General features: G+C 38.7%; 1 protein-coding gene across 3 annotated transcripts in view; it reads right to left on the bottom strand.

Annotated features, from left to right (window-relative positions):
* Nucleotides 1–7,277: 7,277 nt before the first annotated feature.
* Nucleotides 7,278–13,978, bottom strand: part of med23 (mediator complex subunit 23) — a 68,512-nt gene continuing 61,811 nt past the window's right edge. For all 3 annotated transcript variants that reach the window (XM_078399514.1, XM_078399516.1, XM_078399515.1), the window contains 3 exons: nucleotides 12,306–12,426; nucleotides 9,393–9,524; nucleotides 7,278–8,938 (listed from right to left, as the gene is read on the bottom strand). In XM_078399514.1, the coding sequence (XP_078255640.1) occupies nucleotides 8,768–8,938; nucleotides 9,393–9,524; nucleotides 12,306–12,426 (424 nt within the window). In that variant the 3' untranslated portion in view covers nucleotides 7,278–8,767. The remainder of the gene's footprint in view (nucleotides 8,939–9,392; nucleotides 9,525–12,305; nucleotides 12,427–13,978) is intronic.

Below are 13,978 nucleotides of genomic sequence, written 5' to 3'. Positions count from 1 at the left end.
GCAGTTCTGAGGAGTGTTATGTCCTGCACTTTAACATTTCAAGTGGGTCATCTAGCCCCTGAGGCAGTACAAGAAGACAATCATTTCATTTAAGTTGGACAGCAGTGAAGGAATGCGAACGTTCAGTGTCTTAATGGGCAGATTTGGACTGCTGTCAGAAAACAACTCTTGATACCATAGTCGACAGTAGAAATGAACTAATAGGAATTCTAGTTAAGACCAGGCCTCAAAATCTATTGATGTTGCATCAATTATACATCTCGACAGAGTAAAACTGGTGCTTTTGTGTGAGTGCTGTGTGCTACGAACATACAAATAATGACTGGGAGGCCAATCGGCCCCCTGAGTCTGTTGTGTCATTCCATACTATCATGGTTGATCTGACTATAACAACTCCACATTCCCATCTACCTCAGTAACCTCTCACCCTTTGCTCATCAAAAATCTATTCTGTTGTCTTAAAATTATCCAAAGGCCACCCTTCCACCATTCTTTGAGGAAGAAAGAGCCAAAGACAAACTACCCACTAAGAGAAAAAAATAATTTTGAAGAAGGGTTCCGACCCGAAATATCGCTTATCCATGTTCTCCAAAGATGCTGCTCGTTGGATGCCATTGAATTACTCCAGCATTTTGTGTCCTTTTTGTAAATCAGCATCTGCAGTACCTTGTGACCAAAGAAAACATTTGATTCATTTCTATTTAAATAAGTGAGTACATTGACCTAGATTCTTCCCCAAGTTCTCAATGTTTCAACCTGGTGCCCCCCACTCTTCTAAAATTTAGTGGATACGTTTTTGCTTTCATATGGTACGGCGGGAATGTGCAGCCTCACGATGCCAGAGATCTAGGTTCAATCCTGACCTCAGGTGCTATCTATGTGGAGTTTGCACGTTCTCCCGTGTAGGTTTCCTCCGGATGCTCCGGTTTCCTCCCACATCCCAAAGACATGCGAGTTTGTAGGTTAATTGACCTGTATAAATTGCACCTAGGTTGTAGAGAGTGGATGCGAAAATGGGATAAAATGGAAGTATTGTGAGCAACTGATCGATGGATGACATGGTCTAGGTAGTCCAGGTAGGGGGGTATCTACGAAAAATCGCACCCCTTGCCCAAACATCTGACACGGACCTGTGCGTGTTTGTGGGTATAGTTTAGAGATACAGCGTGGAAACAGGTCCTTTCGGCCCACTGGGTCCGTGCCGACCAGCGATCCCCACACATTAACACTATCCTACACCCACTAAGGACAATTTTTACATTTACCAAGCCAATTAACCTACAAACCTGTACGTCTTTGGAGTGTGGGAGGAAACCGAAGATCTCGGAGAAAATCCATGCGGTCTCGGGGAGAACGTACAAACTCTGTGCAGACAGCACCCGTAATCGGGATTGAACCCGGGTCTCTGGCGCTGCATTGGCTGTAAAGCAGCAACTTTACTGCTGCGCCCACAGATCCTACAGGTGCTACTGATTGATCCACCGCCAATTTTCCTGCAACCGGTGGTCCAGCCCCCTTAATCCGGACAGAGAACGCACTTGAAATTCCCCCCCTGGAAGTCCTCCTCCCCCACCCACCCCAAAAATGTTGTGCCCAGGCTGGGTGAGGCAGCTGATCTCGATCTCATCAGGACTTCAGTGCCAATTGGTGGGTCGAATTTGCTCCCTGCGGCTGGGTCTCTGGCACATCGGCCCGGCCGGAGCCGGCAGATCTGTCCCTTTAGCCGACTTCCGAGACCGGCTTTGCAGGCCAGTATCTCGGCCCCATAAGACCATGAGTTGTGTTGGTCCGACAAAACGGATAATTTGGCAAGGCTCTGGAACCAAGGGACCTGTATTCCAACAACAGCCTAGATCAGAGGTGATCTGCTAGCCTTTGTATATAACTGTGGAGTGGAACAAAAACTCCAGTGACAAAGCGCCATTTAATATTTTACTATGACCTGCGTAAAGGGTTAATGGTATCGCAGATCAATTGGAATGAAGCACTCATTATCAGCAACTTAACGATGGAGCTACTGCCTTACAATCCTGACTACCGGCGCTGTCCGTTCGGAGTTTGTACGTTCTCCCTGTAACCTGCATGGGTTTTCGCCGGGTGCTCCTGTTTCCTCCCACTCCAAAGATGTACACGTTTGTAGGTTGATTGGCTTGGTATCAAATGTAAAATTGTCCCTTGTGTCACTGGCATCCGGGGCATGTGCTATACCTGCCATGCCCTAGATATGCCACCGGGTCCAGGGTCCTGTTTCCATGCTGTATCTTTCAATCAATTTATCAATAAGATGTGCCTCCAGAAATGCACCTTGCCTTAATGTTTATCCCTTTCAAGGCCAGTGTCCAAACCAAATGCTTGCTCCTCTGGACAAGCATCCAAACTGCTCCTGAAATTGCTATGATACTGCATCCATTTCAGACGGGTTCATCAACTCCACATGTAGCCAAGGGAACTGTCCTTGGGGAGAGGAGTGCTGCAGGGCAATGCCAGACACCTAACTTTAAAATTAATACCTCTCTGAATGTGGAATTAATGGAATGATGACAAAAGGCATGCTGGGATTTGCTCGCAGGTCAACCTGCAACTTGGATAGAACATGGAACAGTACAGCACAGGAACAAGCCATTCAGCCCACAATATCTGTGCCATACATGATACCAAAGTAAACTAATGTCCTCTGCACACGATTCATATCCCTCCATATCCACAGGCCTATCTAAAAGCCTCTGAAATACCATCATCATACCTGCCACCACCACCACTGGTAGTGCATTCCAGGCACTCACACACTCTTTTTAAAAACCTCCCCCCACAAATCTCCTTTAAACTTTGCCCATCTCACCTTAAAGCTATGCCTTCTAGATATTTCCTCTCTATAAACTTTAATTTTGTTAACATTCCTTGTTGCTTTTTTGACAAGTCCCGAGTGTTTTTGAGTGTTTGTGAATGTCATAGCATGAGAAGCCCAACCTCTGCAACACAGCCTTTAACATGCTCACAGGCTCAAGGATGTGGGGGACAGGGGTGGTTCTGTTACTGAAATCAGGCAGTTTTAATCATTAAAATAAAACCTCAGGAAATGTTCCAACTTTCAGTTTGAGTATATGATTGCAATTACATTGGTAATGGCAACAATAATATCAGTGCCTTCCGAGTCCACTAAGTAATTAAGGTAATTCTTCAAATATGTGTTTTCTCTTACTAATCAGTGAAAATAAAAGTTGTTCCCCTATAAACTATGGAAACATAGAAATGCATAGTACAGAAATAGGCCTTTGCAGTCCCCCTCACCCATGCTAACTGTGTTACCCATCTGCACTAATTCCATTTGCAAGCATTAGGCTCATGTCCCTCTACACCTTTTGAATCCAAGTATCTGTCCATATGTCCTTTAAATATTGTAATGGTATCTGCCTCCACCACCTCCTCTGGCAGCCTGTTCCACATAACCACACCCTCTGTGTGAAAATCCTACACCTCAGATTTCCTGCAAATTTCTCCTCTCTCACATTATAGCTTTGCACTTTAGTTTTAGACTCTTCTGCCATGGGATAAAAAGATTCTAAGTGTTTACCCTATCAATGCCCCCTATAATTTTATGTACCTTCATAAATAAGTTCACCTCCCAACTCCTAGTCCTACAATCAAGGCAATACCATGGTGAATCTCTTTTGCACTCACTCTATGGCTACCATGAATGGTAGATGATTTTACCTTGAATGGTTTTTGCTTATATTTTGCCAGAGACGGTAACTTAAATGAGTAGAACACTGGCAGCAATACCAATTATGTAATTTCTAACTCAACTGCAAGTCACACATTGCTTCATAAAGTGAATATTTATCATGGTCTAGCCTATTTGGGTGAAAAGGTAAATTACGTTTTACGAACGAGCCACGGATTAAGGGGCTCCCAGCTCTTTTATGCTTAAAAGGATGAATTTAAGAGTAGATTTTAAAAAAATCTCAAAAGCAAGACATAAATAAAGAGAACAAGTACTTCTTTGTGACCTTAGTTATTTATACTGTGGACTAACATTGGCGTATTTAAAAAGTAAAGCAAAACAAACCCGACAGCTGCAGAGATTGCGAATATAAACCGTTAGAGTGTGGGATGATGAATTGTTTATATTCATCTCCATCACTAAAGACTACATTATATCTCACGTGGCAAGGATTTAATCATAAATAACCCAATTATGTAGGAAAAAAAGGGGCTGGAGCCTCTGGTGTTTCAAGTTCAGTATTTTTATGGTGAATGATTTTAAGGGGGATGCAGCAGAATGATTCATTACCATGTGTTAGAGTTTCTATTTTTATTAAATTCAACTAGAAAATGTATCCTTTAATTAAAGCTATTTATGGCAATACAATTCAATGCATTTTTCAAATAAATTGAAGGCAATTACATGAAGTTGAAAATTGTGTTTTCGATTTCAGTTGGATATTTTTGAGAGAATGTTTGACATGCAGTTTTGATTAAGCTACTTCAAACAGCCTGTGATGCTTAAATGATGAATTTAAGCATTTAGCAATGTTTTTTTATAAAATATTTTTACAAAGTGGTCACATTTATTGCCCATCATCAGGTGCTCTGACAAAGGGTGATAGGCCTTTCCCCTTGTATCACTGCTTTTCTTTGCTCCTACAGATACAAGCCAGGATGTTAACGCCTGGATTGCAAGCCAGAAATAGACCATAGAACATAGCACAGCACAGGAATGGGCCCTTCAGCCCACAACGCTTGTGCCGAATATGATGCTATTGAGGGCGTGCAGCGTAGGTTCACTAGGTTAATTCCCGGAATGGCGGGACTGTCGTATGTTGAAAGGCTGGAGCAATTAGGCTTGTATACACTGGAGTTTAGAAGGATGAGGGGGGATCTTATTGAAACATATAAGATAATTAGGGGATTGGACACAGTAGAGGCAGGAAACATGTTCCCAATGTTGGGGGAGTCCAGAACAAGGGGCCACAGTTTAAGAATAAGGGGTAGGCCATTTAGAACGGACATGAGGAAGAAATTTTTCAGTCAGAGTGGTGAAGGTGTGGAATTCTCTGCCTCAGAAGGCAGTGGAGGCCAGTTCGTTGGATGCTTTCAAGAGAGAGCTGGATAGAGCTCTTAAGGATAGCGGAGTGAGGGGGTATGGGGAGAAGGCAGGAACGGGGTACTGATTGAGATTGATCAGCCATGATCGCATTGAATGGCGGTGCTGGCTCGAAGGGCTGAATGGCCTACTCCTGCACCTATTGTCTATTGAAATCAAACTGGTCACATTTGCCTGTTCATGATCCATATCCCTCTTTCCCCTGCATTTCAATCTGCCTTTCTAAAAGCCTCTTAAATGCCCCTACCATATCTGCCTCCACCACAACCCCTGGCAATACGTTCTGCGTCCCCACAATGTGTAAAAAAAAATTCCCTGCACATCTCCATTACACATTCCCCACTCACTTTATGGCAACGCCCTTTGATGCCGGATATTTCTACCCTGGGATAAAGGTTCTTAATGTCTACCCTATCTGTCCCCCTCATAATTTGATATATTTCTATCAAGTCTCCCCTTGACCTCCAACATTCCAGATAAAACAATCTAAGATATTTTGTATTTCTCTTGCCCCTAGAATGGATGGGTGGCAGGAGAATCAGGGTGGAGTTGATGAGCATGTGAGAGAAAATAGTTACTGAGAAATACAGGGAAAAATGAGACTAATGGAATGTACTCAGAGCCGACATAGACTTGATAGGCCGAATAGCTCTTCCCTGTTAGGTAAATTTAGTCCAGTGGCTTAAACCACTACTGTCAAACTACTGTCCCAAATGGTGTTGGATTTTGAATGATGCAGCTACACCATCTGAGAATATACAGCCGTCAGTTATTTGCACAATGAGCTGATTAAAAATACAGTATGGATTTCCTAAAGGAAATTGTTCTGAATAATCTACAGCGATAATAGAGAAGGTTGATGAAAGAAATACAGTAGCTGTCATCCTCATGCACGTTCAGAAGGCACAAAAGGCTGGTTAGAAAAATTGAGGCCAATGCAATTAAGGCATTTAGCAGTATAAGTAGGTCATTAGCTGCATGTACTTAAATCCTTGAAAGTAAAAAGGCACATTGAGACTTTGGTTCAGTAACCTAAGATCTATGGATGCACAAACACAGAGGGTACATAAGCAGGGAAGATACTATGATCCTGTACAAAATATTGGTTAGGCCAGAACCAGTGGACTGCATCATTCAATGATCATTGTATGCCTCGCCTACTGAATGTATCCAGCATTCTTTGCTTTTATTTTCACATAATACAAAATTAGCCTGCCACAGCCAGAAAGGATGTGGTTTGGTCATACTCAACGGGTTATCTGTTATTTGTGGGAAGAGAGCAACTGAGTTAAGGTTTCGGATCAATGACCTTTCATCAGAATTAGACACCTAGAAAACAAAAATATTTGAAGTTTTAGACAAGGAAGAGGGATGGAGAAAGCCAAGGGAATGGATGTGATAGGATGAATATCACAAGAGATTGTGATGGGATTGTAGAAGGGCTGAATAGCATGCCATGCATAAAGATGAATAAAGGTAAGGGAGAACAAAGAAAAACTACTAGAACTGCTCTTTGCTCTCATATAAAACTCACAAGTTTCACAATGCTTCTGTCATTAAGGACAAGGTTCTGCTGAAGGAACACAAGCAGTTAAGGGACAAATTGAAAAGAAGTGCAAAGATGATAAGTTGTTAAGAGGTTATCTAATCTTATCGGAGTGGATCTTTCCCTCTTCAAGGCTTCTTTCCCTCTATCAGGCTTCTGAATGGTCCTTCCATATCTAGGACACTATCAGATTCGTCTCTACCCCGTTGAGGATATTGGACTGTCTATGGAACTGATGCACTACAGTACTGAGAACTAGATTCTGCACTCTGTATCTTCCCCTGTGCTCTATCTATTGTACTTGTGTTTGACATGATTGTATTTTACGTATGGTATATCTGTTCTGTTCGGCTAACGTGCAGAGCAAAACTTTTCATTGTACACGTGACAATAATAAAACTAAATCTATCTGACTGTCTTGAGGTCAGTAACGGTGTTTTACAAAGTTATTATGCATTTTATTATCACAATATTGTATGTTTTTTTATTGCTAATACACAAACACAGGTAATGGACTATCCAGCTTCACGCCGCTTCAGGTTTCAGACACTGGCAGCATCTTCCTGAATTGCACAGTGGCTTCGTCAGCCAATCAACTAAAGTAAATTGGCTAAAATATAACCCAGAAAAGCAACAAATCTGCAAAACCTCAACTATCTCAATTTAACAAAATCTTTTTATTGACTATCAAAATTTCAGTATTTCACCGCAGATAACAGTCATATTATTTACACCTTATTTCATTTTTGTGGTCATTTTATCAGTTACAAAAATTAACAATAACTGGATGAGGCAGTAAGATTTCAATGTTTAAAGAACATTATATCTAACTATAAATCAGAGTTTAAAAAAAAATTATCTGCTTAAATTGCATCATGTGTTATGTTACATTGGGTGGCACAGTGGCGCAGCTTGTAGAGTTGCTGCCCCACAGCTCCAGAGACATGCGTTCAATCCAGACCGCCGATGTTGTCTGCAAACAGTTTGAATACTCGTCCTGTGACTGTATGGGTTTCCTTCAGGTGCTCCAGTTTCTTCCCACATTCCCAAAGTCATGCAGGTTGGTACATTAATTGGCCCCTGTAAATTGCCCCTAGTGTAGGTAGGTGAGTGGTAGAATTGGGGGGAGATTGATGGGAACATGGGACAAATAACATGGGATTAGTGTAACTAGTTTTGTGATTATCACTGTAGGCTTGGTGGTCTGAAGTTCTGTTTCTATGTTGGATGCCAGATGATTCAGGATAAAGGCACTCACATTCTTAAGTATGGAAACATTTTAAAGCCAATTGACAAATAATTCAAGCCATCCTTATAAATTGAACCAAAAAGAAAAAAGTACACCAATAAGAAATCTGGGTTGTCCAACTCTCAGGTATGTAATTCTGCTCATAAAATGTATTTAAATATCTTCAAGATGTCTGTAGACCAGATTGAATCCCCAAAGCAAAGCTTCAAGAATGCCCAATTTGAAACATGAACTGATCTCTAAAATGTCATGAGTGGTAATGGAAGATAAGGTTAGGCATTAAAGTAACAAGTGCATTAAAACAAAACACCATTACAAAAGGTAGAACCAACCAAACAAATCAGGATTATTTCAAAAAAGTACATCAACATGGCATTCTTTGGCCACTTATATAATTAGTTAAAAACACACCAGTGGTTGCAGAATGTGAGCTAAATTATGTGAACAGTAGGCAACTGAATACAGAATAATAAAGATTTCCTTTGGCTTAAATAAAACACAATAAAAAATAATATAAAAAATATCAACAGAAACAAATGAAATTAGTATTTTGTATGAGGATCTGCTGTTTAAGCAAGTTTCAATATTTCCTGTTATTGATCAGTGAGTGATCACTGAACATGGCAGACAGTTCATTTTGTTTTACTTCTATGGCACACAGAGCCATTCTAACCAAGATTAAAGAAGAGGAAAGCAACTACTACACATTGTTGGCAGTTAACAACCCTAATTGGCCAGTGTTATTTACATCATCAAATGGGCACAACATTAAAAAGTAGTCTAATGTATGGATTAGGTCTTCAATACTAAATTATATTTTACATCACAGCATTTGATCTACCAAACTGGAAAAGCTGTCCACGTCCTCTTATTGTGTTACTGGTAGAGCAACACCCGTGGAGACCTGGCCAGAAGGGATGGCTGGAGAAGCACTGGTTGTTGGTTGAACACGAGCTGCTGGCTCCACTTTACTAATGTGTGTCACAAAACGCAACCGGAGTTTTAAAGCTGGCCTCAGCGTACAGATTATTTTTTCCACCTAGAAATAAATGCAAAAATCTCACAATGTAGTGATGATAGGATCTGTGCAAGTTACAAACAAAAATTAATGTGTATGCATTCATCAACTGGTCAACTTTTTCACTAAGAAATTATTGTCAAATTGCCTCAATAGTTAATGAAATAGGAATGCAGCTCCTCTGATTCTTCATTGTGATGCTTCAAAGACCACTAGAGTGTTCTAGGCCTATTGCTTGCAAAATACCAAGATTGAAGCATCAACTTTGAACAATACATGAAACATAGCAGTAATTCAGGACAGTTGTTCATCTCAGATTCTTTAACTCCTCTACTCTAACTTCCACCAGAGATGAAATCAATAAACATATCACAAAAAGCATTTTCCCTCTGCCAGATATTTAGAACCTTGCGTATCCCAATATGAATTTATTAGCATATAATAACCTAGCATATAATACATAACATAACCTTACCTGATCCTTCACACTGTCTCCAGTAAACATGTATTTTACATGGTATAGAAAATCACAAATCGGATCCAGGTAGCTCAAATATTTGCTATTTTGATCTACATTCTGCAACATCTCATAAAATGCTATGCCAATCTGTAGGATATAAGTGTTAAAATTCATTACTCGCTCTGCTAAACCTATAAGTTACTCATCATTCATTTTAATAAATTAAGCACAAACAAAACGGCTCTCATTAAAATTTGAACAGATGATATTGAGTTGTCAACAGGTCTTCCACACATGCGGAAAGAAAAAACAAATTAACATTTTGCTGCAAAATTTCACAGCGGCGTTATAGAAGGAGAAACAATTCCATTTGTTGTCAATCATAATAAACATTCAATCTGACATCGTTCTTTAACTCTCTGCTGATGAATAGAGCAATTTGTAACTGCACGGAGCTATACTTAGACAGAAAAAAACAGAATGAACCATTTCAAAATTTAATATGGCGAATGAGTTAAGGAAATCGAGCTTGCCATCTCTTTTAATTCCACATACATACATTACTTCCAACTGTTCACGAGCTTTCTAACAAACTTTCAAAAACATTGGTTAACTTTGAGAAACATAGATGCCAAAGAATTTGATGCTGCCAAAGATACACTTAGAGCATAACAACTATTATGGGAAGCAATGAAAGGGCTATATCTAGGAAAAAGATACAGTCTCAAAATTCTAGTGGTATCTAGTGGTCAGGTCTGAGTCACACAGATGCAACATGACATTATGTCGCCAGGTTACTTAAAAGGAAAAAGAAGTGCATTCCTTAATTATCAAACACAAGAGAGAATAATACCAAAAAAAAAGAACAATAAAAGAAAGCATGTAGAAGGGCAATAGCATTTAAAGATTACCAATGAGATAGAAAGGCAATCATGGGCAGATTGATGCAACTGCTTCGTAGTTAGATTGTGTGAATTATATGATTCAATTTCTATGAAAAATAAAGCATAAATAATGATTGGAGATACACAATAAAGGCCGTAAATTAGGTTATGATCCTCACTGGGAGTCCCTGATTCTTGCTGTACACTTTGGGTTCCCCTTCACACCCGCCTCAAAAGACAAACATAGTAGTATTTGAAATATGTATCTACCTCTGCCATTTCAGCTTCTCTCGCTCATACAACCAAAAGATTAATTTTCACCACTCGACCTTCTCCCCCTATTTGCCTGCTTTCTTATACAATTACAGTTGCCTAACTGTACAATAATTTAGCTTGAACTGAAGTGCCCTTGGGTTTGAGTTATGCACATCATGAGAGGCAAACCATGAAATAGTGAAATGGCCACATGACAGCTACATAACAGCAAAGTCCAAGTGATCTTGTTGTTAAAACAGCAGAATTATAGCACAAGCAGATAAGATTAAACTCAGAGGCAGGGACTCTAAGGAACTGTTCTCCGGGAGGTTTAAATTGGGAAAAGCAAAATTAGACCAATGAAGACTTAAGAAAAACAATAAAGAAAGGGTAAATTAAAAAGGGAGTGAAACAAATTTTATAAAGGAAGCACATCATCTTTTTAAACCTGAAGGGACAATTGATTAAGCAATGTTCCCGTTTTAAAATACATCTCATTTATATAAATCTCTACATCTCTCTTTTCCTCTTACTCTTATTTCTATCTCTACCATCCACAAAATTTTCACCTCTCCTGAACCTAATGTCATTTGATAACCCCAAATGCAAATGCTCCATTAATAACAGCTATGACGTGACTTCAGTTGTTGAACCTTTAAAATTTCAAATTACAACCCCAAACCCCTCTGTCTTACCCCTTCTCTTTAAAGGCATTTACTAAAAAGGAGATTTTGCTCAATTGCCTTATTCCTGGGTGTTTCTTTCCAGTTTACCCCTAACATGGCTTAGCCAGGAAAGAAAGGATGCTGGTACCCAAGCCATTGATTTGTTGCTTATATGTTTTTGGTGCAAGAAAGAAACAATTTAAATTATGCTTGGCATAACTTGAATAAAGGCACTGAGAACAATTTCTCCACAAAATGTTTGCTTTTGAAAACGGCATAATTTACACAAAAGACTTGGAAATTAACACAATCCATGTAGTTCATAATTACATACAAGAATATTAGTTTTCTCTACGCCATTATTATTTATATTTAATTGCCATCAAAAGGGTCCATAATATTTGTTTACAACATTTTAAAACAGGAAGTTAGTTTCTTAACTGGAAATTGAATGACAAATAATCTGCATGGGCAGCTGAGAGTAAATTAATAAATGAATAAATTTCTCAATGGAAGTTTCAAAGACATTGTAAATGTAGTTTTATCATATCATATCATATCATATACATACAGCCGGAAACAGGCCCTTTCGGCCCTCCATGTCCGTGCCGCCCAGTGATCCCCGCACATCAACACCATCCTACACCCACTAGGGACAACTTTTTTTTTTTTTTTTTACATTTACCCAGCCAATTAACCTACATACCTGTACGTCTTTGTTCGATATTATAACTGAAAATATATAGATCATCATTCTAAAATGAAATATTTGATAATTATCTAACAGGGAACATAGACATATGAAAATTTATAGAGGCAGAGACAATTTAAAAAAAGTTGAAGTAAATAATATCAATAAGCATATTTAATTTGTTAAAGGACTAAACATTTATATTTTTCCATAATCTGATGAAAGTTTATACACATGAAATGTTAACCATCTCTTTTCACAATTACTGCCTTATCTGCACTATATTTCCAGCATTTTGAGTCTTTATCTGAGAAATGGCAAACTCATTTTCCATAATTGTGTTCTTAGTCGCTCATTGTCATAAACTGGGAGCTAATACTTGAAATTCATCGGGGTTCATTCATCACAGTTTTGTAAACACCAAATTACTGACCTCGAGCATACATCGAGTTCTCTCTTGTTGGAACCGTTGCAGAAATGGGCCAACAAGATGATAAACATACAACAATTGGAATTCTGTCTTCACCAATGGTTTCAGCACTTCTGTGAGAAATCTAAGGAAAAGCAATTTATTAATTTTAACGAAATGATAATTTTTACTTTTGCTACACAAATTAGATAGCATATTTCCATGGCATGGTTACATGACTGTTTCTACCAAAGGTAAAACATATATCCGAGTATGCAGTCTTCTCTGACCTAAAGAAAGTGGCATATTCAATATCATCACATACCATCTTAAATCTTAACATCTAATCCAGTGTGTGCAGTATCATGCATGAAATGAGACCTCACCAAGTGAGTCTGAAGATTTCCTTGCTTTTATATTGAATGCTTTTATTGACAAATGCAAGAATCCATACACATTCCTAACCCCTTTATCAACCACTGCTGTCATAGTTTATATAGAAATCTATATAAATAATGCATGTCAGTGGTGTCTTTGGTTTAATTAGATATTAAACCAGAGTTTTGTCTGTTCCCTCAGGGGATGTAAAATATTCTATTGCACAATTTTGAAAACAAGTTATCCCAAATATTTAACCTAATATTTATCCCTTAACCAATTTCTCAAAAAGAAATTATCCACTTGTTAATAAAATACACCAGACTGAAGAACCTCTTTTTTATTATCATGATTGGTCTATACTGGTTGATTGATATTAATTTATCCAAGAAATGCAATGGTTTCAGAAAAAAAACTACTAAGTGCTCATGAGAGAAATGAGAAGCTAGATATATATATTGCCTCCTCAAACATGCAAGAATTTCCCCACATCACTCCATTTGCTTTTTCACGATCTGATCAATTTAATAGTCTGCAAAAATCTAAGTCCATTAAAATATAGGTTTAATAGATATGCAGGTAGACACATCTTAGATTCAAACTGTTTTGTTTACATATGTTTTTGGCAGGTTTGAGAGATGGTGATCTCAGTCGGTCAGCAGTCAATTTGTTAGATTAACACCATAAAAGAAGTAAATAGTTTGAAGGTGTAGTGGAACTTTGTTTATTTTACAAAATCGGATTGGTGCATGAAAAGCAAATAACATGGAATGTGATTAACTTAATTTGGCAGTATCTGGTACGCAACATTTTTCGTTTTGTAAATTGCCTGGTTAATTTCACACTTACACAGCCAAGGTTGAATAACTTCTGTCAGAGAAATCCCAATGCATATATTAACTTTTAACCACACTTATCTTAGGTGCTCAATGGGAATCAGGAGCACCTTCAATTATAATGGTTAAATAGCATCTGGAGGTAATCTCACTTCCTTTAAGATAACCAAAATCAATTTAATACAAAGCACATGCTTGACCGTAAGCAATATACTTGCTTATTATGGTATAGCATAAAACTAAAACTCAGGAAGTCATTTTGAGGCTTTGTAAGGCTTTGGTTAGACCATATTTGGAGTATTGAGTTCCGTTCTGGTCACCCCATTGCAGGAAGATGTACGGGGATCACTGGGCGGCACGGACTTGGAGGGCCGAAAAGGCCTGTTTCCGGCTGTAGATATATGATATGATATGATATGATAAGATGTGGAGGCTTTGTAAAGTGTGCAGAGGAGGTTTACCAGAATAATGCTTGATTTAGTT

Source organism: Rhinoraja longicauda, chromosome 5 (assembly GCF_053455715.1).
Source record: "Rhinoraja longicauda isolate Sanriku21f chromosome 5, sRhiLon1.1, whole genome shotgun sequence".
Classification (NCBI taxonomy): domain Eukaryota; kingdom Metazoa; phylum Chordata; class Chondrichthyes; order Rajiformes; family Arhynchobatidae; genus Rhinoraja; species Rhinoraja longicauda.
This window is presented reverse-complemented; position numbering and strand designations above follow the sequence as displayed.